The sequence below is a fragment of the Pleurodeles waltl genome, chromosome 1_2, assembly GCF_031143425.1.
Source record: "Pleurodeles waltl isolate 20211129_DDA chromosome 1_2, aPleWal1.hap1.20221129, whole genome shotgun sequence".
Lineage (NCBI taxonomy): Eukaryota > Metazoa > Chordata > Amphibia > Caudata > Salamandridae > Pleurodeles > Pleurodeles waltl.
In genome coordinates this window covers 26652070-26678775 of record NC_090437.1, presented here as the reverse complement: position 1 = coordinate 26678775, position 26706 = coordinate 26652070, and the positions used below count along the sequence as shown (strand labels likewise).

At 42.5% G+C, this 26706-nt stretch overlaps 1 protein-coding gene across 5 annotated transcripts in view; it reads left to right on the top strand.

Annotated features, from left to right (window-relative positions):
• The window catches only part of EPHA5 (EPH receptor A5), a 647731-nt gene that overhangs the window by 503959 nt on the left and 117066 nt on the right, over nucleotides 1–26706 (top strand). For 3 of the 5 annotated variants that reach the window (XM_069235711.1, XM_069235739.1, XM_069235728.1), the window contains one exon: nucleotides 18071–18176. In XM_069235711.1, the coding sequence (XP_069091812.1) occupies nucleotides 18071–18176 (106 nt within the window). The remainder of the gene's footprint in view (nucleotides 1–18070; nucleotides 18177–26706) is intronic. The other 2 variants (XM_069235720.1, XM_069235747.1) reach the window with 1 other exon arrangement.

The following is a 26706-nucleotide window of genomic DNA, read 5'->3' as shown; positions in this document are numbered from 1 at the left end:
AGTGATTTCAGAAATGCTGGACCCTCCTGTGAGGGAAGCAACATTTCTGACTATCATTTTTGGAGACAGGGCTTGAGAGGCCCTGGTCTCCCTATTTAGGACTGGAAGGGGGGAATTGCCCTCCAAGTCACTAATTTCTTCCTCTGTGAAGTCATCCTCAGAGGGGTTGGCTTTTTCAAACTCTGCCAACAGCTCCTGGAGCTGAATTTTGGTAGGTCTGGAGCCAATGGTTATTTTTTTGATATTACAGAGAGACCTTAGCTCCCTCATCTTAAGATGGAGGTAAGGTGTGGTGTCGAGTTCCACCACCTGCATCTCTGTATCAGACATTATTCTGCTAAGAGTTGGAATACTTTTTTTAAGAATCTAAAACTGTTTCTAGAATCTAATTCAAACTTTTAACAAACTTTTAAACTCTAAAAAGACAATGCTAAACAGGGACTTAACACACAAGGCCCTAGCAGGACTTTTAAGAATTTAGAAAACTTTCAAATTGCAAAAATGAATTTCTAATGACAATTTTGGAATTTGTCGTGTGATCAGGTATTGGCTGAGTAGTCCAGCAAATGCAAAGTCTTGTACCCCACCGCTGATCCACCAATGTAGGAAGTTGGCTCTGTATGTGCTATTTCAAAGTAAGGAATAGTATGCACAGAGTCCAAGGGTTCCCCTTAGAGGTAAAATAGTGGTAAAAATAGATAATACTAATGCTCTATTTTGTGGTAGTGTGGTCGAGCAGTAGGCTTATCCAAGGAGTAGTGTTAAGCATTTGTTGTACATACACATAGACAATAAATGAGGTACACACACTCAGAGACAAATCCAGCCAATAGGTTTTGTTATAGAAAAATATCTTTTCTTAGTTTATTTTAAGAACCACAGGTTCAAATTCTACATGTAATATCTCATTCGAAAGGTATTGCAGGTAAGTACTTTAGGAACTTCAAATCATAAAAATTGCATGTATACTTTACAAGTTATTGACAAATAGCTGTTTTAAAAGTGGACACAGTGCAATTTTCACAGTTCCTGGGGAGGTAAGTTTTTTGTTAGTTTTACCAGGTAAGTAAGACACTTACAGGGTTCAGTTCTTGGTCCAAGGTAGCCCACCGTTGGGGGTTCAGAGCAACCCCAAAGTCACCACCCCAGCAGCTCAGGGCCGGTCAGGTGCAGAGTTCAAAGTGGCGCCCAAAACACATAGGCTAGAATGGAGAGAAGGGGGTGCCCCGGTTCCGGTCTGCTTGCAGGTAAGTACCCGCGTCTTCGGAGGGCAGACCAGGGGGGTTTTGTAGGGCACCGGGGGGGACACAAGTCCACGCAGAAATTTCACCCTCAGCGGCGCGGGGGCGGCCGGGTGCAGTGTAGAAACAAGCGTCGGGTTTTCAATGTTAGTCTATGAGAGATCTCGGGATCTCTTCAGCGCTGCAGGCAGGCAAGGGGGGGATTCCTCGGGGAAACCTCCACTTGGGCAAGGGAGAGGGACTCCTGGGGGTCACTTCTCCAGTGAAAGTCCGGTCCTTCAGGTCCTGGGGGCTGCGGGTGCAGGGTCTCTCCCAGGCGTCGGGACTTTAGGTTCAAAGAGTCGCGGTCAGGGGAAGCCTCGGGATTCCCTCTGCAGGCGGCGCTGTGGGGGCTCAGGGGGGACAGGTTTTGGTACTCACAGTATCAGAGTAGTCCTGGGGTCCCTCCTGAGGTGTTGGATCGCCACCAGCCGAGTCGGGGTCGCCGGGTGCAGTGTTGCAAGTCTCACGCTTCTTGCGGGGAGCTTGCAGGGTTCTTTAAAGCTGCTGGAAACAAAGTTGCAGCTTTTCTTGGAGCAGGTCCGCTGTCCTCGGGAGTTTCTTGTCTTTTCGAAGCAGGGGCAGTCCTCAGAGGATGTCGAGGTCGCTGGTCCCTTTGGAAGGCGTCGCTGGAGCAGGATCTTTGGAAGGCAGGAGACAGGCCGGTGAGTTTCTGGAGCCAAGGCAGTTGTCGTCTTCTGGTCTTCCGCTGCAGGGGTTTTCAGCTAGGCAGTCCTTCTTCTTGTAGTTGCAGGAATCTAATTTTCTAGGGTTCAGGGTAGCCCTTAAATACTAAATTTAAGGGTGTGTTTAGGTCTGGGGGGTTAGTAGCCAATGGCTACTAGCCCTGAGGGTGGGTACACCCTCTTTGTGCCTCCTCCCAAGGGGAGGGGATCACAATCCTAACCCTATTGGGGGAATCCTCCATCTGCAAGATGGAGGATTTCTAAAAGTTGGAGTCACTTCAGCTCAGGACACCCTAGGGGCTGTCCTGACTGGCCAGTGACTCCTCCTTGTTGCTTTCTTTGTTCCCTCCAGCCTTGCCGCCAAAAGTGGGGGCCGTGGCCGGAGGGGGCGGGCAACTCCACTAAGCTGGAGTGCCCTGCTGGGCTGTGACAAAGGGGTGAGCCTTTGAGGCTCACCGCCAGGTGTCACAGCTCCTGCCTGGGGGAGGTGTTAGCATCTCCACCCAGTGCAGGCTTTGTTACTGGCCTCAGAGTGACAAAGGCACTCTCCCCATGGGGCCAGCAACATGTCTCTAGTGTGGCAGGCTGCTGGAACCAGTCAGCCTACACAGATAGTTGGTTAAGTTTCAGGGGGCACCTCTAAGGTGCCCTCTGTGGTGTATTTTACAATAAAATGTACACTGGCATCAGTGTGCATTTATTGTGCTGAGAAGTTTGATACCAAACTTCCCAGTTTTCAGTGTAGCCATTATGGTGCTGTGGAGTTCGTGTAAAACAGACTCCCAGACCATATACTCTTATGGCTACCCTGCACTTACAATGTCTAAGGTTTTGTGTAGACACTGTAGGGGCACAGTGCTCATGCACTGGTACCCTCACCTATGGTATAGTGCACCCTGCCTTAGGGCTGTAAGGCCTGCTAGAGGGGTGTCTTACCTATACTGCATAGGCAGTGAGAGGCTGGCATGGCACCCTGAGGGGAGTGCCATGTCGACTTACTCATTTTGTTCTCACTAGCACACACAGGCTTGTAAGCAGTGTGTCTGTGCTGAGTGAGGGGTCTCTAGGGTGGCATAAGACATGCTGCAGCCCTTAGAGACCTTTCTTGGCATCAGGGCCCTTGGTACTAGAAGTACCAGTTACAAGGGACTTATCTGAATGCCAGGGTGTGCCAATTGTGGATACAATGGTACATTTTAGGTGAAGGAACACTGGTGCTGGGGCCTGGTTAGCAGGGTCCCAGCACACTTCTCAGTCAAGTCAGCATCAGTATCAGGCAAAAAGTGGGGGGTAACTGCAACAGGGAGCCATTTCTTTACATCTTCCAAGTGTAAATATATGCATACAGGTGCACGTAGTCTTTGTAGTCTCGCTATAGGTGGCACCAGCTGCTTGCCACAGGGAGCATTGTATTCCATACTTAAAGTTAGGCTTTTGTTATCCCCTTACACATTATTGGACGGCGTTCTTGTCTATCTCAGTTCTTTGTTCCTTATTCAATAGCTTTTCTTTTATAGAGGTATCATGTTGGATAAGACCCACTGATTTTGGGGCAGTATGATAAAAAAAACCTACATGGCTGTGGTTGCCCTGCAAAAACACCCCTCTAGGGTTTTTTTGTGATCTCCCACCCACAAATTGTTCATGGCATGTTTCATCATTTAGTACCAAATTCAGAATTATGGTACAGATGGACGGGTTCTATTTTCCTGATAGCACTGTAAAGGAAGGTTGAGCCCGTTCAGATGTTCCAGCAATCATAACCATATAGATTTTTTAACACACTGACAAATAAATCAGTGTCTTGTCTGGTATATTACATGGATTACCTTCCAGATGATGATAAGGTCTTCTCAATCCATTTGTCTCCTTCAAATTGTAGTTCTTCTGGTTTACCATTATTTCTGAGTGGGTGAGTAGTATCATTCCATTGCTGATGTGAAGAAATGATTGCTTTATTTCTCAAGTTCCCATTACATTTCACTTTTAGCACTGCATGGCAGCACATCAATTTTCTAGCTCTTTTTGTCTTTCCCCCTCCTCACCCCAGCTATCTTTCTCTTCCTCCATTCTATCCCCACTTGTCCAATGCTTTCCCACCTTCTTTTCCCCGCCCCCTGTCCCTGCTCTTTTTTTTCAATTATTTTTGAGAAGGCCAGGAATCCCTCACTGCCATCACCGGGCCACTCTCTTCTATATATTTATGCTGCATCTCAAATATACTTTATTACTTAATATACTATTTCAAAATGGTGCCTGCCATCTTAAAAGGTAAATTAATAATTAAGTACAAAAAAATAAATATAGCTTCTGGTGCATCAGCACCAGTACGCATGCATACACAAGTCGCCATCATGGAATGTTTTTTTTTATTGTTCTTATTCCAAGATGGATGGGCAGGCCACTTGGTATGGTCTTGTCATAAAGTAAAACTGCAAGCAATCCAATATTTCTGGACATCTGTTTGCATTCATACGAATACATTCAGATGCACTGGAGGACCTTTTTAATTTTCTTAATACACGTTTTTATCAATTTGCCATTCTACGATGGCCATTGGTCATTTTTAAATGTTAAATTAATAATAAACTATAAGTGATGCTAAGGCAAAGAACCATTAGCAAAGCTAATAACTCTGCATCTGAGTAATACATACCATACTGTTTAGTTTTGACAATGCTTGTTTTTTACTCAAGTTTTGCGATTGAATCATTAAGTTGTAATGAATCAAACAGGTACGAACTGTGAGTCAAAGTAATTATGTAACCACTAGTATAAGGGTGTTTGCTGTCTTGCTCAGACAATAAAATACCAATGAGCCACAATGTTACTTGATCCAACCTACCAATGAAAATATGTATGGGCTCCTTAATTATAATAAGCATTGGGAAAGTGAATAGTCATTATGATCACACTGGAGCAGTTTAGAAAAACAATACAAGATGCCTCTTGTAAGGCACTTCATATTAACAACGTGCTGCTTACTTAGGGGGTGTGAGTAAGTCACACCCAAGTATGGTATAAAGCACTAAGGGGCATATTTATACTTGTTTTGTGCCAAATTTGCATCACTTTTTGATGCAAATTTGTTGCAAAACGAACTCCATATTTATACTTTGGCTCTAGTCCCGTCTAGCACTAAAGCTATGGAGTTAAAGTCATTTTTGGGGCGTGGAAACCTACCTTGTGTCAATGAGATGCAAGGTAGGTGTTCCCATACAAAAAATGACTCTATGGCCTTAGCGCCATAGTTATCCCTCTGTGCTAAAATCATGCACGGGGGAGGAGGGGTCAAATAATGGTGCAAAGCTTGCTTTGCACCATTATTTAATGCCTGGGTCAGGGCAGGCTTTAGGGGACCTGTGGGCCTATTTCCATGGTGGAACACCATGGAATAAGCCCACAGGTGCCCTCTCCAGGCCCCAGGGACACCCCCAACCACACCAGAGGGACAGCCGAGGATGGAGGACCCCATCCCAAGCAAGTATAGGTAAGTACAGATACGTTTTTTCTTTTTTTTTTCAAGTGCCATTGGGGGCCCGGAAATGGGCCCCCTGACATGGCACTGGGTGCAGTGGCCATGCACCGGGGACCCTGGTCCCCTGTGCAGGCCATTGGGGTGGTGGGCATGACTCCTTTTTTAAGACAGGAGTAATGTGGTATGTATGGTTTTGCGTCAGAAAATGATGCTAGGCTAGTTAGAGTCATTTTGTTTTACTCTAACCTGCTTAACGTCATTTTTTGGTGCAAACCCCTCTTCTCCCATACCTCCACCCCCACCCGGCTAACATCATTTTTTTTTTACGTTAACCTACCCTTTGCTCCGGCTTGCACCATTCAATGAATATGGTGCCCAGCTGGCGCTCAAGAATGGTGCAAGGCGGTGCAAAACAGTTTGGTGCAAATCTGTGTTAGTGCAGTTATGCGCCAAAAAGTATAAATATGTGCCTAATAATCTCAAAAATGCTTTGTGAATGGGTCATAAAGACAGCGCCAGGAGCAGAAAGCAAGCAGAGTAATATGAGCTATTTTGAACTACTACACTGTAAATAGCAGACTATTGAAGGGCTGTCTGGGACAAGACCAATCTTGTGACGCCACTGGAGGTTAAAGGTGCGTTATGTCACTTCCGCTTCCATTGACATATCAATGAATTGCTATCTATGCCCAGTGTTTTCACTGATGACAGAGCAAATTTGGCCTGGAGCAAAGTATATTGATGTGTGCAATATCCTCCAAGTGACAGAAAAGTCTAAAACTTCTAATTACTGCTGACTGCATCCCCTCACACTCAATCAGCAGCTTTCATTCGGTGCCCTCAAAATGAACTTTACGTGACCAAATTCATTTTGAGAAAAGCCTCTTTTGATTTCCATCTAACATAAAAGGCGGAAATATTTGTGCTGTGTTCTTGCAGCAGTGAAGATACGACTAAGACATTCCTTAACTTGCCATGCATAGAGGTGGGCGCGCCACTGAAAGCCCAAGCCATGCATGAGCCAATTGCCTGGCGCTGGCTTAGCTCGAGTTTCTCTGTAAAATTCGAGCCCAAAACAAGGCAGTCTTTCACAGCTGGGGTTGTGGCCTGGTGATTACAGTTGTGAACCATGTATCATCGAGACCAGAGTTTGAATCTGGTCCTGGTCCTGGTCCTGCTTCTTATGAATCCTGATAAATCGCCCTGTGCTGAAAAATAAAACATGAAAGTCATCTGTGTCTATTGTGAAGCACTTGCATGCCCTTCGACAAGGTTCGCACTATATATAACTGGCCAAAATAAAATGTGGATTCTGCCTGTCACCCAAACTCTAATCTCTTCATCCAAGACTAAACTTTTGATGGCAGAAAGAGGTACCAGGAAGTATTAACTTTTGATGGCAGAAAAAGATACCAGCCTAGTGTCTGGAATGCACAGTTTAAAACTGGACATTTTGGGATTAATCCCAGCGTCCCCCGCTTGACCAAATTGTGTGATACTAGATAAGTACTTTAGTTCCCCAAGCATCTTTTTTTGTCACGGTCACATACAAGAGCACCTTCATATACTTGAGATCATGTTGTGTGCTGTACAGAAACTCTGCCTCGTGTCTGATTTAAAAGCTTCTCCAGCTATAAAAAAAAAATATGTATCCCTCATATACTGTATACATCTGCGGTGCCTCATAAATCAGTAACATTGTCATGGGGTAGGACCAGGAATGTTTCTCAGGTCATGTTAAAAAACCTCCCAATTTTAATAAATACTTTTCAAATAATCTATGTACTGGGGTGAAACGCTTCAGTGTGCTATAGAAATACACTCCCTTGAATTCTGAAGTCACCCTAACATGATTCTCTGCCAACTGTTTTCAGGACTCCGCTCGTGCACGGGTTCTTAGCGCCAGAGTCGACCCTTAACTGGTCCGTGTTCTGCTCTCCCTGTGAAATTGATGGCTCGACCACCTGTATTCACGCAGGAGGCACACTTTCCATTCCTTTATAAACTGCCTCATTCAGCAAGTAGTGGGGTGTAAAGTGCGAATGTTCAACCGTTTCACAGTTGTACTTTGGCCAGAAGACGTGTTTCTTCAAGTTTAGAGTAAGAATTAGAGCCTGTTCACTGGGAGAAGCACGTTGTTTGATGTTGCCCTCCACGCAGAGCTGCCTCCAGTCCTGGGATTTCCTGCAGAACGCCGGAGAGATAAATCACGAGGAACGAAGACATATGCTGAAGGAAAAGCTCGTAGCTCACTGTCTCGGAAAAGCCCAGCAGATCACCTGGTTACCTCAAGGGGGTCTTTCGCATGTTATTACCATTACCGCATCGACAGTTCAGAAATCATTTTCGAGAGGACGGCCAATTCAAAAAGAACACACTATTAATATCCGATGGAGGGAGGGGTAGCCATGTTGGCTTGAGCCGCGCATGTTTCTGTCTGGCTCAGTTGAAAGGCCCGTGTGCGTGCCGACTCAGTCTTCAGTTTACGAACAAGTGCATATGTGCGTCTGAGCAATATGCACTCTCGGAGCTCCGGTACACACATGCAGGGGTACGGACACAGAGTTTAAACGGGATAGTTTATGTCCCTCTTTCCCGAGTCGTGAGCCCCTTTGTTCTAGTCGAAGTGGGTTAGCGTGCTCACTTAAACATGGTATGGAAAATATGTATAACATAGATAAAAGAAAACTCTTTCTCTATTGCATTGTAACAGTCTGAAAAACATGAAATGCGTGTATGATGCTTCACATTTCTAAAACCAAGAAGCACGTGTTTCATTATAAGACTGTGATGCTTGTAAAATGCAAATTCCAGCACAGTCAGTTAGTGAGTACCTGCACTTCTTTATTTTGAAAGGGAGGGTACCTGCCTTTCTCAGAAGAGGTGCACTGCTTTTAATTGGAGAGTTCCGACTCTTCTGAGAAGCAAGTAGGAATTCAGATATAAGGTACCCGCACTTTTAATTTTCGACTTCAAGCACTGGCAAGTACAATATCCGAGCACCATATGATGCTCCTGTGATGTAGCCTGTACTAGAACGAATTAAATCTGCCTTAATATGTGGTAAATAGCTCCTAAAGAAGACTGAACAGATTACGCAAAATTTCACTTTCTACCCATTTTTAGGAAGAGGTGTTAAACAACGAGTTTAACTTCCCCACATGCCTTAATTTTCAATCTGCAGGCATTGGACGCAAATGCAAGAATGTGTCCTAGACGAAGGGTAGGCATGTTGTGGCCTCAATGCTGAGGACATCTCTGTGGCCTTCCATGGATAGTAGGACTGCACCTCTTCCTTCTCACAGCCAGCAAGTCTCAGCGAGATGCTCCATGCCTACTGTACACCACGCGCTTAAATACCAAGCAAACAGCTGGTCTATTCAGGAGCTGTGCCTGTCCCATCACAACCAACTATTTAAGGCCACTTGAACATCAGCAGTTGCTAGTGGCACATTTGTATCTGAGTCATGGGAGGGCACTCTGATTTACTAACAGATCCTGCCCGGTGGTGGTAGGCGGAGTCTTTCACTTGGAATCCTGTGTAAATCATTTCCAGGTATTACATAAAGAACAATACGTCCCTCCAGTGGTTGTGGGACCTGTGCTGTTTTTTTTTTAATGTTTGTTTATGGGTAGAATGGAAATGGAAGCCTGGACCTGAGTGTTGTGCCAAAAAAATGTTTATACGGTGGGCGTGACTCACATAATTCCTTGTATAGTGATCATGCAAAATGTCTGCAAAATTCTGCGAAATTACACATAGTTATGTGGAATGCATCTTGCAGTGAAAACGTTATCTGAACGGTTTGTTCAGGGAACAATTGAACTAAAAAATGTAATCTTGAGTTGATTTCTGGTTGCTCCACATTCAGAACACTACTGCTCACATTTGGATTTTTAGTCCGGAGCTAAACAATTATCCGAATAGTCTACCTGGGTAAAAAATCTATCTGAAATGTTTGTTGACCACCCACGATAAAGGAACTGCTGCTCATATTCAAAACACTTCTTTTTATGCTCAAATTTGCAGTTCCATGCTGAGAAAATACCGAACCTTTCCCTCAAGTGAAAAAAAACTACCTGAAAAACACAACTTGCATTCAAAAAGTAGCCAAACGGTACATGTTGTGTTAAAATTTCCCCCCAAAATTATGCAATGTACAATGGTCTCTGCAATTTCACATAAGTTCTGTTACTTGAAATTACCAAAATTACTCCAATTACTCCAGCGTAATTAAAATTTGACCAGGCCTAAAAATGAATGTCATCTCCTCCTTAACCAGCTCATACTATTAGCAAAATACTATTGTGTGCTGTTTTTTAATGTAGGACTGTGATCAGTTCTAGTACATTTAAAAGATAACAAAAGAATATTAGTGATGTTTTGGTAGTCATGCTGTTGTTTTTAAAGAATTGTTTGTTATAGATGACCCACGTGAAACCCGCACTTGAGTAAGTCATTTGCTTGGTTGAGTGAGGGAGGGTCTAGAATCAAACTAGGCCCCTCCTCAGGCAATGGCATCTTGATCCATGTTTAGTTATTTATCTGCTTCTCTTATGAATGACTTAATGCTGTTGTGACATTTATTGCAAGTTTATGGTAATTCCATTCTCATATTCTTCACCTGCAAGAGGCACATTCAGCATTGCCTCCCCAAATGTGATATTAGTCTTCTTGCGGTTGATATCCACCATGTTTTCCCTATCCTTCTACTCATCGGGCAGTTGGAATCTGCTTTGCAAATCCATGGTGTTGATTACATCTAGAAATTATGAATAAAACATTCAATGTAAGGTAATATTGCAAGCATATGCAGCTTCAAATGTTTTTTCTTGAATCGTGAATGTTTTCTACCTCTGGTCACCTTGGCCCAGCACATAATGCCAATGTACACTCCCCCAAGGCACCATCACATTTTACAAGATCAGTGCCTCGTAGTACTTTTTACCAGAGGGTATTCATAAGGATCTGGGAGAGACACAGGTGATCAAGCATCAACTTCATAAATCATATGATACAGGCAGGGCTTTATTTGTAGCAGTGGTGCCCCCTGTAGGCACCACCATCACTTATTTATCAAGACCAGGCCTCTTTGCCACTTCATGCACAGTCCTGATTCTGATTTGAACTGCTGTAAGACACAGAGCGCTCGGAGGCAGAAGATCCCTCGTTCTGTTTCCACCTTGAGCCATTGGAAATAGCACAGCCAATATATTGAGTCTTCATTTTTTTAGTGTATTGGTAGTCCTTCTATTTCTATAAACAATGGAAATAAAACAAGGAGTCTTGCATACCTTCGAGATGGTGTGCGTGCGGCTTGCCAGCCAGGCGGGGTGACTGTGTATCTGACAGGTGGGCAGCTGACAGAGGTTTTAGGCGTTTCCAGGCAGCAGTGCCACTGTAGGTGTAGGAAAGCCTGCCTGAATGGCTTGCACCACCTCCTCCGGAAAAAAATGGAGTCCAGCAGTTATCATTGTACAGATTAAGAACTTGGTCCATGCAAGGACTAAGGTCTGCTTTTCCAACTATATTGTATCTCCCTTGAAGGTTTATGAAATATGCATGTAACCAGCGGCGTAACACAGGCCCCTGCAGCACCTGCGGTGAGTGTAAATTCTCTTCCTGAGGGGACAACTCAAATTATATTAGACCACGTGCACTTTCTATGGCTTTCCAAAAACATGTCTTTTCTAGTTGCGAGAGCTGCAGAACGGCCACATGGCCAACTTCACTTGCCTCTTGTTTACACTACTGCGTAAATACAAGTTAAAAAGTAAATGCACAATTTACTGAGACTATTGTCACCATTTCTGCACAATCACCTCCTGTTACTTTGAAATCAGGGGGAGTTGCCAGCAGGATACAAAGACAAGAATATGGAAATTAATATACAATATTTCACAGTTAAGCATACATGCCACCTATGCCTTATCCATAGCTACGCATTTTCAGAACTTGGGGTTTGGATACTGAAACAGAGCACATACGAATACAGATTGTAAAACAATACATATTTTATAAGAAAAAACTCCAAAAGAAATCTCGAGTTCAGGTGAAATACTTAATTTTTTTTTCTCAGCCACTAAATTCGAATCGAAATCTCTGAATGGCCACTTTATTTTGATGATGATATTTCAAACGGTGGGTATAAAAATCTGGATGCAGATGCTTTGTTGTCTGCATGTATGAAGTCCAATATCCACAGTTTTTAAGGTGGCAAGTCACAGATTTTCACCTATGTTGAAGCGGAGTTTCCAACTTTTGTAATAAGTGTGCCCCACGGATTCCGTTTGACTGGGGAGCACAGATTCTTTCCTTTTCAGTTAGAGTGAATGACCTTCCCAAACTATTCGAGCAATGTGAGTTCATCAGGAGCTGTAGAGCTGCTGACATGGTCTATGGCAACCTGTGCCCACACCCCTCCTCCTTCTGATATTGTTTATTTTCTGGTGTTATCTGCTCAGTTTTGCTACAACCCACCCTCTTTATCACCAGGCAGCTAATAAGCTAATTTATTTCTAAACTGAGAGGGATGCATTATTGTTGTGCTATTTACAGTGCATTTGTTTCCAAGCATGTCTGATGTCCCACAGAGGTATCGTTCTCAGTAATGCACTCTTCGTTAATTTTCGAGTGGATGAGCTCAGTATGGAATTCACGCTCTTGCTGTCCTCCAATTACCTTCAAAGGTCTCCAAATGATTCCCCGTCATTATCGCAATTGCCACCTTTGATTTCATCCCGAGCCGACTGGCCAAGGGGTGACCAAATGAAGCCTCTCCAGGACATTTGCATTGGTTTCCACGACAAGAAAGCATTCAAAGCCACCGCACAATCCACTCCAGCGCCATGTTGATGTGGGCCAATTTAAGGCTATCATTACTGCGATTCTCTGCGAGGATGATACGAAATTGAACACAGTGTTCTTCAGGAACAAAGGGAATATCCAACAACGGAGCAGTCAGCCGACTGCAAGAGAGCTCAGGTCCAGCATGATCCATTTATTGAAATATGTTCAGAAATTGAGGCTCTCAGGTAGGGAGAATTTTCTGCCCAGTCCTCATACATGCAGACAACAAAGCATCAGTATCCAGATTTTTACACTCACCGTTTTAAAAATCATCATCAAAATAAAGTGGCCATTCAGAGATTTCAATTCGAATTTAGAGGCTGAGAAAAACATTGAAGTATTTCACATGAACTCGAGGTCTCTTTTGGAGTTTTTTGTTTTACAATCTGCATTTGTATTAGGCCACTTCAGCTATTGGCTAATGTTAGTGTGTGGCGGCAATAATGCTATCCACAAGGAGCACATCCACACAAAGTAGTCCTCTTCATTGCCAGGGACGACTATGGCAATGTGTGCTTTTTGGAACAGAAAGCCATTTTTGCTATTTTCAAGTCTGTTTATATATTGAGGAGGACTTGGCAGCTCCCACATAAAATGCTTTATAAAAACCTTGGCAAAACAAAACTAACATTGGCAAAGTCAAAGGGCTGGCAGCCAACCCAGACCAATTGGCTTTGTCAATGGCTCAGTTTTTATGGTTTCTGAACTTAATCTGCTTTAGTGGAATAAATAAAAACACTTGGCTACAGGACTTTGGCCAAATGTTGTACAATCAGCCTATTCAATCACATTGCCATGCCTTTTGTGACCAAAAAAATGTTGCTAACATTATTGATCTTTTTAATGGCAGTCTAATTTGCCGTTTGGTGAATTTATGAAAGCCTGTCATACCCCTACCATTTTGTAATCAAAGCAGTTTTGGCCCTAATATAAAAATCTCATTTTAGAGGCCTGTAAACATTTAGCGACTGTCTTTGCTATCATTGTCCTCTCAAGATTGTTGCAGCAGTGTGATGCATGGTACACGTGCCAAAGGCATCACCTAACAGTATTTTTCTATTCTGGCCCTACGCATCCACCATGTTCCGGAAACCAGTACGCTGGGCCCTAGCTATACTTGCACTGGCTTTTGCAGGCGCACCTGCACCAACACAGAAACCTGTGGAACTTAAATTTGTATTATTATGCATTTGTATTTGGTAGTTATAGAGCGTATTAGACCTGAAAGGCATCAAAGCACTGCAAATAAGCAAACTCACCGTCTGTACCAAAATCAGTCAACAAAAAAAAGATAAGCCCCTGGCAGAGACTATTTCATAAAGAGCCACGTTTTAACTTGTTTGCGAAAAGGCAGGTGCATACTCAGACACCTAATATAAACAGGAAGGGAGTTCCATAACCTTGCTGCCGCTACCGTGAAGGCACGTTCACCCCATCTTGCTTTCCTACATCATGGCACCATCACCTTAAATTGTCCAGCTGATCTCAAAGTCCTCGTGGGTGAGTACCAGTTCAGGGCCATCTTAAGATATTGTGACCCGGGCGCATATGGAGCTTTATGCTTCAAACAAAGGGCCTGATTTAAGGAAAGTGTCGCTGCACCCAGGGCAGCGCCACTTTTCTTGTGCCATTTTGCATCCCCCCTAACGCCACTATGTGTGCACCGTATCTAAGATACGGCGCACCATGGCGGTAGTTAGGGAAACAGCTTCAGAATTTCCGACGCTAGTTCGGAGCTTTGCAGGATTAGCATAAAAATGTTGACGTTAATCCTGCAAACCCCAGTGTAAACAATGATGTGCCTCCTTTTAACGCCTGTTCCAAGCACGCATTAAAACTGCCCTAAAAAAAATTAAGCAAAGAAGGGCCATATGTACGAACACATTTTCCCATTGACACAGAATGGGAAAAACCCTTTCCTACATCTGGCCCGAAATCTCTAAGATTTTTTTGCACCATTTCATTGGCCCACCTAACGGAGGAACGCCCCCCTTTACATACAGTGTGCCTGGCACAGGCATAATGTAGCACAAAGGGTTACAAAGTGGGCCAATGGGCGCATTGGGCCACTTTGTAAATTTGACACAGTGCTTTTGGCCTCTTTGGGCCACATTATCATAAAAAAAACGGACACTAATGTGGCGCAAGGAGGCGCTAGGGGCTCTTAAATCAGCCTCAAAGTGTTTTAAAGAGAACCTGCTTCTTTACAGACAGCCAATGCAGGGATCTCAAGACATCCCTAGCCAGGAAATGTCTGGTAAGTCCCAGGTTGGCCACCATATTCTGGATGATTTAAAGCTTATTTAATGAAAGTTGATTCAAATTAGGATGCATGGTGTTGCAGTAATCTAAACATGAGGTGATAAGAGCAATGACCACTGCCACCCTGAGCTCTTTGGGAAGAAAAACAATATTTTCTTCAAAATTCCAATCATCCAGAAACACAAACTCACTGTTCTGCTTATCTGGGAGTCAAAAGAGAAGGTGTTCTCAAACATCATACCCAGGTTTTTTGCCATCCTAACAGGGACAGGAAGCATACCACAGTAGTCTGGCCACCAGCGTTTGTTCCAAATAGAGCTGTCCACACTGAGCTGCATAGTCACCGTTTTCTCCCCATTCATTTTCAATGAGCTCTCCCTCATCCATCTGCTAACCTCTCCAATACACATCCTAAACCTGTCTGCTACCCCTTTCCAGTCATACGGGAAGGACATCATAATTTGGGTATTATCCGCATAGGATGAAACCTGGAAACCAAAGGACGGCACCAATTTCGCCCCAGGGGCAACATACAAATTGAATAGGGTGGGTCTTAGAGATGGCCATTGTGGGACCACACACGGAACCTGAAAGTGTGCTGCTTTGAAATCTCTCAGCTAACTGTAAAGGACTGTCAACTAAAAATGTCTCCAGCAGTTTAAGGGCCACGTCTTTCAGTCTAGCCTACCACAGTCTCCGCACCAGCATGGATGGAGAATTGGTGTTGAATACTGATGACAAGTCTAACAGGACCAATATGCCCACCTCACCCTGATCAACCTGCTTTCGAATAAAATCTGTGGTAGAAATGAGTGCTGATTCAGTACTATGCACTTCCGGAACCTATTCTGTGGTGTGTCCAGGAGATCAAAATCATAAAGATATTCAGACAGTTCCTTATTGATGTGCTTCTCTAGAATCTTAGCATGGTTCAGCAGCAAAGAAATGGGGTGAAGATTTTTCAAATTGTTGGGATCCCCATCTGGCTACTCCTTCACTTGGATGACCACTGCCTTCTTCCAGCCCTGTGGGTACACCTCAGTCTCTAGGGTCTCTGCAAAGATCTTCTCTAAAGCCTTGGTCATAAGGTCCAGGGCCAGCTGCATGACCCTAGGAGGACAGGGGTAATCTGGGGAGCCAGAAGTTGTTCCAGCCAACAAGGTCTTAATCTTATGGGCCAGCAGTGGGGAGAATCTATCTAAACACCTAAATTCCACAATAAGCCTGCATTGCTAAGAGATGTGCACAAAGTACTACCCGGGAATTAATTTCACCAGTTTCACAATACTGATTACATAATGCCAAATCAGTAGCTAAAGTGAACATTTCTATCAACCAAAATCATTTCTGTTCCTCCATCCATCCTTTCGGACCATCCATCTGCCTGCCTGTCAAAATGCATGTTCATCCATCCATCACAACCTCTCACCGATGGAAAGCATCCATGATGTTGCTGAAGATCACACAACCGAAAATCACTGCAGATATTGATTGATAACTAAAGGTGAACATGCTTCAGTAAGCATAAATCAAAAGGGCCCAATTCAGTAAGGTTTTGCTATGAATATGTTTGACTTACTCTTGTAATACTCCTAATTTGTCATTAATTACAAAATCAAGCCAGGTGTGCTCATGGTTTACTTCATATTTACTTCTGGAAATCAGGTGTAATCCAGGACTACAAAAGTGAGTCACGGAAAAAAAAAACTTTGTGAATTACATTTTTACTTCAGCAATGTGCCATGTAGTAGTTTCTTTATATCAGTCATTGTATGGCTATTAGTTATTGAATGACTCTGAGCCGCTCCATTTTGAAAAGGAGAGTACTGGATTCTGGCAGCATTTCCACATCTGAGTGGAACATTACAAACTAGTCTCTCAACAAAACTCCCTCTGATTGGTTCGCAACTTTTGCTCCACACCATGTTTCTTTTGATGAAATATTATATCCTTTTAACAAATTGGCTGATATGTTTAGTGCTGGCATAAGCCTCGATCACGCAGAACACAATAAAGGGAAGAAATGTGTCTTAGTAAATGTTGTGCTCAAAAGGGTGCATGTTCCCATGAGTTCACTCAGAAACGATCTTATAGCAACATGACAACGAGATTTCACTTATGATTCAAAATGTATGCTGTAGCATGCTACCTGCCACACAAAAGCATTTCATGTACTGCCTTATGTGTATGGATACAGGGTACATTGTAAAAAAGGCGAAATCGGTGTTTCTTCCAGCCCTACTTTTCACCTCTTTAAAAACAAAGAAGCAATTTGAGATCTCAGCAGAATACTGACTGCTACAATAAAAGCATTGTGCATTGAAGGGTTAGAGGTGGTGATGCTCTTGCATCATTAGATGCTCATATGTAAACAGCAGCCACACTGGTGTACAACATAGCTACAACAAATTGGCAATGCCAATAGCTTTTGCATAGGCAAGACCTACTGGCTTTGCCAAAGCTTGTTTCAGATGCACTTAACTTTGTCTGTAGCCACTGGAGTGTGATAAGAACAGGGGTGATATGATCAAAATGTTGACCCCCAGAGATAATGCTAGTTAAAACATGGAATGCAGCCGTTGAAAGTGGAGGGATAATAATTCCTGTGAGGTTTGAGTTTCCGAACTCTCCTTTATTCAAGACGAAAGACTGATTGATAGGCACATATACAGAAAATAATGAAATTCCGATTTTTTAAACAAGGATATTGAGAGAATGCTATTAATGTGCTAACACTGATAAGTGACACAAATGACACACTATATGAAGATTAAAAAACACTGTAACTAATATCGTTGACACCAAACAGCACACACATTTGCACATGTACTAAATTATTCCTATTTGATCAACTATATTATGGTGTCATGATCTTGAGGACAAGTCTAAGCAGTCTTCCATATTGTCACTTGTGATATCAAATGTGAAACTTTGCATGAAGCAATCTGTGAAGAATTGGGAGGGGTAACGTTTGCATTGCACCCAGCATCACAGTTCTGACAGATTTTAAATATAAAATTGAAACCCTGAATGCAAAGGCACATTTGGTGAATGCCCAACAAAAGTCCACACTGGCCAGACCCATGCAAGATTTTGAATATGCTCCGGTAAGATATATTTACACACAAAAAATATAAACTGGACTAATTTCTATACTCAATCCTTATCTTGAAATTCTGGCCTAAATGCGGTCCTAAATTGGACACTTCTGCTTTCTGCTTTAATGGCGCACTAACTGCTGTTTTGTTATGAACTTAGAAGCGTTTTGAAAAGTAGAACTCAAAATACCATTCAATCTGGGTCGATGCACAAATGTGTTTCTATAAGTAAGTGTAATTGACTTCCAATTTAGTTGTGGCTTACTTCTGAATTTTCAGGAGTAATCCAGATTTCCTTTTGGTTATCAAATGGGTTAATCTGACCCACTGTTTCTAACTCTTACAGATACTTTGGCAAAGTTTGAGCTATTTATAGAGAGAGGGAATGTGCAAGTCAACTCTGTATTTCTTCTCAGCAGTCGCTGCATCACGTGATCAGAGCCAGATCCCGATAATTGCCGTGTCCGTCACCGTGGGAGTTATCCTGCTAGCTGTTGTCGTGGGTTTTCTGCTCAGCGGAAGGTAAGGTGACAGATCAGCATTGTACTTCCATGCATGTCTAGGCCTCCAATGAACATGTCATTGATATTCACCTATTATAGAATGTCTAAAGGGTTGGTGCTTCCTGAATGTGAGGTTAGCAAGCACCTTGAGAGGATAATAATTCCTGACTTTAACAACCTTAACAGTTAAAAAGTAGGATACACCCTCTGAAGGGGCCACTTACATGTACTTATGAAGCCAGATCAGAGGTTTGAATTGCTTTTGGGACATCTCCGTTTTTAATTCTTCTGAGGTCGCTAAAATACTTCAAACCAGCAGAATCTAAGGCAGCAGACATTTTGTAAAAACTAGCTGACGTTATAATAATGAGAATACGCAGACATAAAACGTGTCTTTGCAAGTTTTCTCTGACAAGTCGAATTGCTTGCAAGCCATGGAGTCAGCTAATGACAGCAATGTACCAAATACGTATACAATCAAAAGTGTGATTTCTGTTTTTAAAGTATGACCTGACATACATAAGAAAACAAAAAAAAATTCAGTCAAGTTTCTGCAACAACAATGTACCCCTTATTAGAAAAATGGAATGTTGAGAGCTCCATTGAAGGCAATGAGGTAGCTCTGGATGCAAAATGGATGGAATAAGCTCGGAGTGCCAACATTCCAATATTTGTATTTGGGTTTCTCCAGTTTTAATTCAGAACATTCTACCCTTAGTCAGTGGAATGTTGTAATTGCCGGGCTATGCCAGTTGTTAAAGGCCCTGAACCTGAGGCCCGAGCCACAGGGACTTTAAGAACCGCTAAAGCACTCGGCAGAGGCTACAAGGGTATAGTGTGTTCTGCGTTGTTAAGAAGAGATCAATCTCAAGTTGAGCACTTTCCCTGTGTTTAATGGTTTCCAGAACACAGCAACAAACCCAATTCCATGATCTTGTAATTTAGAGTATGCATTAGAAGAAAATACGTATCACACAAAACCACCCTGACACTTCAAAAACTGAGATTGTCAACCTAAATTAAAAACCAAGCAACGCGACCACAAGAAATAAATACACACTGAACATTTTCCCATGCATTTGCATACACTGTGTGTCAAATCAAAATGCTCCTTAGCAATTTTGGTTCACAGACCAATCTTATTTGCAACCAGAGCTTCAAAATATGTTTTCAATTTTAGAAAACTCGAATCACCACCTCACATACAAAAAGTTAGAGATAAACATGGAGGCAGACTGCATGCCGAGACATAACCTTATTTATTATATATGAAGTCAACTTACAGAATCTAAAGCAACACTTTTACAATTTTCTGCTGGCTAGAAAGAGCTGGGAGAGAGCTCATCATTAGGCACTTGAATATATATACCATTACAATCATATCATTTAAAAAAAAATATTTCCATATTTGTATAGCCAGTGTTACCATCCAAAAGCCTCTTTGCACTAGGACAACCACACGCTCACAGGCAACACTTAAAATAGGCCCACACGGATGGAGAGCAAAATTGTGGACTGAGACAGAAAATCGGCCAAGACACCAAAATAAAAGTGCCCAGTATTAGTGAATTAGATAACTAAAAAAGTGGCCCATGTTTGCAAATTGGGGCAGTTTTGAATTTGTAAAGGCACACTGTGTAAGTATTTTGCAAAGTCTGGAAGACTGCTTGGTTTCAGTTTGCTGCAAGGCATTGTTTGTGGTAATATCAGTGAAATTAACAGTGAAACCGGCACAGCAGACTATAAAACGGGCCCACAAACAACCAAATACCAGGCCTGCGCATTGATCTGTGAGACCAGCCCATCGGCCCTGCCTGATTTCCTCCAGGCCATCTGACCCTGGAGAGCAACAGCAAAAGTATCTTTTATAGGTGTCCCTGAAACAGCATTAATCAGAATTATGATGCAACTGATGAGAGAGAGAGAGCATTCCTTGGTTTGGGGCTGTGAACCCTTAAGGCTTTCCCTCCATAGCGGGCTTTATTAAATTAGATAATTAAAAGGAGATCAAGTGTAGAGATGGAGAACAGTTCTCTTTCCTCAGTAATCCAATAATAACAATTCTCAACAATATGCATTCTGGAGGGCTTGTTTGTTCATGATGTTTGCTGGGATTTTTGAGCCCTAGTGTGGCATCTTTCAGCACATGGCACTTTTAATCCTGATTAGAACATTTGAAAGTTCAGAGCTCCAGTGAAGACAATGGAGTATCTCTGCGCTTATAATGACTGGTATAAGCCCGGAGTTCCAACATTCCAATGCTCGTCTTTCTCTTTCTCCATTTTTTATATGTAGAACATTCTACCCATAGTAGGTGGAATGCTCTAATAGTCCCATAGCCTTTCTGCCCTAAGCTATACCAGTTCAAAAGGCCCTCTCCCTCGTTATAGGGCCTCTCCTGAGGCCTGGGCCGATAACTCGGGTTCAGGGCCTTTAACAACTTGTATAGCCCTCATCAGTGGGCTACAAGGCCATGATAAAGAGACGGATTCAAGAGACCTGGGAGAAGTATAAGGGGAGATCAGATCAGGTAAGAAGTGATTGTCCTGTTCATGCAGTCTGCCGATTATGAAGCAGATGATCAATTATGTGGCAAATGACACAAATCCATAATTTTACAGAAAAATTCAAAACCTGAAAAATCGCATAATTTCAGCGGCCTTTGGTATATTCATAGTCAGGTGTGATTGTTACATATTTTGCACTCTGGAGTTTTGTTGCCTATAGCACTGATGGTGAGTGAGCATTATTGTACAGCGCCAGATGGGGGCCCCACTGTGTACAGGTGCTGTAGAGGAAAGGCCACCTGAGCTACCTTTTGAAAATTGTGCTGATTTGCTGCCTCTTTTTGCTTTCGGAGTGAGAAAATGGACCACATGGTTTTAGAGACCTTTGTTTTGACAGTCACAACAGTGCTTAATTTGTATCCATGTTTTCAGGTCTTGCGGCACCGGCAATCATTTTTGGAGACAGCAGCCTATTTTTCCTCATCAGAGTTTGCCCCAGGGCAAGGAGGAGAACAGCACAAAGGGAAACAATAGAAAAAGAAAGATAGGAAAATAGTGACAACGGAGACAGCAGGATGAAAAAGAACCTACAAGAGGGGGATTCATTATTAATTGATTTATTTATTTATCTATTGAGAGGTTGAGGTAATGAGGATAGTTTAACCAAGTAATCTGAAGTTTGATGTGGCACAAGTCACTGAATCGAACAAGGCTGTTTGTTTTCAGTAGATCTTTCTTACTTCACAAGTGAAAAATAATGCTACTTTGTATCTCTGTGATCAGTAAACTACTACACGTGCAGAAGCTTTAGTCACAAGGGCAGTTAGGAACATAGAAATCTGTTACTAGATCTTCAGTGTGAAATGGACTTTGTGTTGCAGGAGTCGCCCTTGTTGCTCCCAACTTTATTTCGACTTTACAACTTGCAGGGATCAGAGACACCAGGTTTAGCTGTCATTATCATGACGATTTGTAAAGCACTGGGTCACTCTAAAGGGCATCTTGGTGCTGGATGATAGACGTATCTTCCTACTCAACATCACTCATTTTATCGACCTTGGAAGGATGAACGTTTGAGTGGGGACACCAAAATTTGAATCTGTGGACGTGAGTGCCAACTGCTTCCTGCAGTGGAAGCAATGGCTCACGGAGTTGCCACAGCTGACACGTGGAGCCAGTGCAGTGCTTCCAGCCAGGAGGCAGAAGGGGCATTTTCTGGTTTCATTAGGGCATTAACCAGTCGCAGCTTACTTCGCTCATAAGGAGCAGAGTAGGGGCAGCCCCAGGTTGAGGGGGATATGAGGGTGGGAGCAGGTCTAAAAATGAATAAAAACTTACCTCACTCCTCGCCGCGCCACTCCTCTGTCTCGCTGCAGGCACAGGCTTCTAGCCTGCCTTGCGGCCAATCGTGACACTGCTCAGAGCAGCGTCAGGATTGACTGGAAGCACTCAGCCAGGGCGCTCCCAGGCATCCTAGGAGCCTGTGCAGGCTCTCTCCAGCCTGAGAGAGCCTACTGCGCAAGTGTGTTTGGCCGGCCCGAGACAGCTGTCCAAACATACATGCACACTGAGGGGAATGCACAATGCTCTACCCTCACTGCTCATCACCCCCATGGCCCCGCCCTTTTCACAATGAAGGGATAACCTTCAAAGGTTTTGCAGCTTCTGCTGCTGGCAGGAGGGATGGGGGGGACGCTCCTCTGCCCTAACAGAGGAGCTGCCCCGGCATTAGCACCCTTGCTTCAACACTGGAGGACATAAGTGGTAGGCCCAGCGCCGGGTAATAACAGAAGTCTAATTTCCCAGGCAGACACATTCTTCTGGGGGCCAACTCGATTTAGATCCAGCCAAGGCTTGAATAAAACAACAAAGACACGGTGTTGCGTAGAGGATTGAAAAGTCAGGCACAGAAAGGCTTGGATCATGCTGCGTCCTCCTGGTTGGGATTTCAGGATTAATCGCGGTGTTGCAGTCATGCTGCGGGACAATTAAATCAGCGCCATGTCATGATCTGCATGTTCTCTGTTAGAAAGTATTAGGATGTCTTGCCCGCTTGTTTCATTTCCATTTAGCACTTGCCACGTGCTGCTGCTTTTGATTATTTGAGGCGCAGGGCGGCGCGGCTCCTTTCTGTGTTATCATAGTGTGAACAAATGTACTCGCAGTTTCAAAGTGCTTCTGTTCAAATGAGTTTATATGATTTGATATATAGTATCATAAACTGTAGTAAACCAGCATGGAGGAGTACAGATCTAACTTGTGGCTTGTCTCTGCACATTATAGCTTGTGATATTATAACAGTCTGACATACTCAATAAAACGCGCTCAGAATAAAGACAGGTAAGCAAAGGGAATAGAATGCTTTTTAGAGAGAATTTCATATATTCTTGAAATCAGTTGTGGTATAAATTCACCAAAATTGTAGGGGTAGCAGAAGTCACAAAATACACCTTTTGAGCCATCTAAACTGATGATGTCTCAGGAACGGATATGAGTCAATGTTTGCGCCTGATGAGGTGTTCATGGTACTTTTTTTTTTTTAAAATAAATTTAAAATAATTAAAGCCGAAGGCTGCAGCATGTTCATAAGTTAGACCGGTTGAAATTTTAATTTTTCCAGCAACATTCTCTAAATTCCTGAAATAGGTGTTGCCGAAGTTTACAAAATTGCTTTAGATGTCAAATTAAGCGACTCTGCATAACACTTTTTAAACAAGCATGCTCACAAAAGAATTATAGCCGCATACCAGCAACAGACTCATTCACACAAAAAATATCTTGCCAACGGATATTTTCTGCTCAAACCAATCACCTGCCAGTATCTCACGAGACTTTCTTTCAACACATGGTGCAAACGCTCTTAAAATATATCACACAAGACACCGGCAAAACATATTTCAAACTTAACACCTAATTTTGTGGAATTGCATGAAAAAATTATGCAAATTTGCACATCTCTTTTCAGGGCCGGCCTTCGCACAGACCATACCCTCGGCTGTACCCAATTTGGTGCCCCTTCTCACTCACATTTTGTCCTATCTTTCTCCTATAACTTATAACAAGCATTTGCAATGCAATGGGACTTGCGTTTGCTTGAGTTGGAGTTATTAGCATTGTAAATTCCTAACTAGAATTCTTGCCACATAAAATGAAAATGAAAAGTAAAACAGTTGACATAAGCAAGCCGATTCAAAGCACCAAGGCCCCCATGAGCATGAGAGCGAAGGAGAGGCACAACAGAAAAAAAAATGTTTGCTTGAAGTTTTGGCAAACATGCAATTATCCATGTAACAAGTTCGATGGTCAAGGCAGTAACAAAACTGCCCCAAGGAGGGACAAACATAAAGGATTTACCAGTGATAACAAAGGATTTTTGAAAGGCAAGCCTGTGACCGAGTCATAGTGATGGGCGTGCGGTGGGTGGGATTAAAAGCCCACAGATATATCACAACAGATCAGAGAGATTGCATGCTCGACCTAAAAAGGGCAAGCCATTAACTTCAATACCTTGACACTTATCTATTTCCTTTGCACCCTGGTACTTGTAGTCCTGCATTTAGGGTGAAGAGAAACAAAACTGCAATTATTAGAATGCAAAGAGAAACCATAGAACTTTATATTGTACTTGAACAGTAATGCAGTAATTTCACATTTGCTAACATGTCACCAAAAATGAAAGTTTTTCATTTTTAGAAAGCAATTAGCATTTGGAATTATAGTGGGTCTTCCGCTTCCTACTGAAGCCTTCCCTGCCTGGGTGGATGCTGTCTTGATCTGCATGCGGGCAGCGCCATCAGGTCCTTTGAAGGACTGAACTCTAGGCCTGGGCCCAGTTCACCTGTGCTAACAACCGGTTTTACCTCTGTTCGTAAATAGTGACGCACAACAGATAATCAACAATTAAAACTAGCTAAATCTATAGTCATCCTTGTGAGAGATCAATAATGGGATAGGTTAAAATCAGCAATGTAAAGACAGCAATTGCAATCTTTAGCAATCAATGATACTGCAGAGAATGAGTGAGGGTTTAAAGTGCAGTTGAAGGTGAGAGTTAAAGATTCGTTAAAAAATATACATGGATCTATGATGATAAATGGAGAGCCTGTGGAGTGTCTATATTTCTATGCTTCAGTGACAAGTTATAGGGGATTTTGCTAAATGGACTAGGAGATAATGAAGTACTACTCTAATTCCAGTCCTCAAATATTTAGGCAAAGTGTTTGTGAGCAGTGCCCTACCCAGGTCTTTAAGTGGGATTTTAACACAAGGATCTCTGAAAGGGACGTGGCCTAAGAAGCATAACTACTATCCCTTTTCAAGACACATGACATATGCAATTTAGAGTGTTCCTTAACATATGTAAACTAAAATCCTGTGCTTCCCAAAGTGTGCCAACAGTATTTTGATGACTTGCTGTGATGTTTCTGCTAATGCATTCAGGTATATCCACAATACTGGACATGCACCTAAAACCTTTTGCCAGGTCTTGTTAGCAGTATCAGATACATGAGAATACCAATGATTTTGTTGTGTATAATTAGAATTGAAAGTGTTTTCATTCAGAAAACATGAGTCTATGAATGAAACATTACTAAGATCAGTAGAAGGGGTAGTATTCTTCAGATGTCTTAACCACTTCTGTTCTTCCCTTCACACCACTTTGCTCTATTGCCTCTCTGTTAGACACGTACACCCTTTTTTCACGCATCTTCCTGAAATCCTTAATCTACCTATCTCTTTCTTTATCTCTTTCCTCTTCATCGCCCTCTATTCACTATCCTGCATGTTCTTCCTGGCAACTCCTTCCCTTCAACACCTCCTCCCACACACACTGCACATCCATTCACCTTTAAGCATTGCATTTTCTCACACTATTTTCCTGTTAATATGTTGACAGTTGTGTACCTCCTTCTAACACTTTCACAAGAATCACAACTAGCACATGTGGATATTTCTCTCTGAGATCTGCAGAAAGGCCAAAGATTAGATGACTATGTATTCTGAACACCTTTGTGTCTTGCTGGCGGGCACTTTGATAAGCTGGTACAACCTCATTTCTGGAGCTCCTAATCATGGCTTTTATACACACACACACACCACAACCAGAACACACAAAGATGTGTAAAAATGGCTAAGTTCACCGTACCCACGATACAAGAATAATATTCTGCCTGAAAAAAACCTATAGAAAAAAACACTTATAAAGAATATAAGATGAAGTAAAACATGAAAAAGAAACTACATCCCTGATGTATAGTTACCTTAATGGTTTTTACAGTCATTGTTTAGAAATCAATCAGTGTACTTATCTGTAAAGTTAATTATACGAATACAGAGCCTAATAACGCCCTGTAATGAATTACCAGCAGGTCTGTGACCTAGAGGGACCAACCCCACTAAAGCCCTGTTTGTACTTTTGGCAAATATGGAGAGGGAAAATACCTGAGAGTCAGTACATATGTATGAAATGCTTTCACATGCACACTGAAGACCATGGGCACTGGAAGTATGGGTCTTGGAAAGCGGGGGGGTGGAGGAGTTGGGGTGCTGCAGCTGGAATGTGAAAGAAAAGGCTCTAAGATGTAAATTCTAACACACAACACAATTTAAATACTTGTAAATGAACTGTACAAATTATAAAAAATATGTCTGCAGTTGGGAAAGCACAAATGAAGCACGTTTATGTAATTATGATGTTTGATGGAAATGTAGATGTTAATATAATTAAAACAATTCAAGTTGCTTTAGTTAGGGATGCACAGATGATGAATATTCGTAAAACCCAATTTCCTCACATGATCATTGGTGGGAAGTACAGTTTACCAGTAAAACTGCATTCCTGTGCAAATTTAGTGGCAATTTCAGTGGAAACTATGATGACTGTAAATTACTGTGTGTGTGCTACTGTGTGATGGGATGCTCCGACAAGCACCACCAGCTTTATACCACTTCTTTTTTTTAAATGAAGAAACAGAAAATAATTTATTGTACAGATATTAAAATCCATTACAAATTAAAACCAATATCAATCAGTTGAAATAA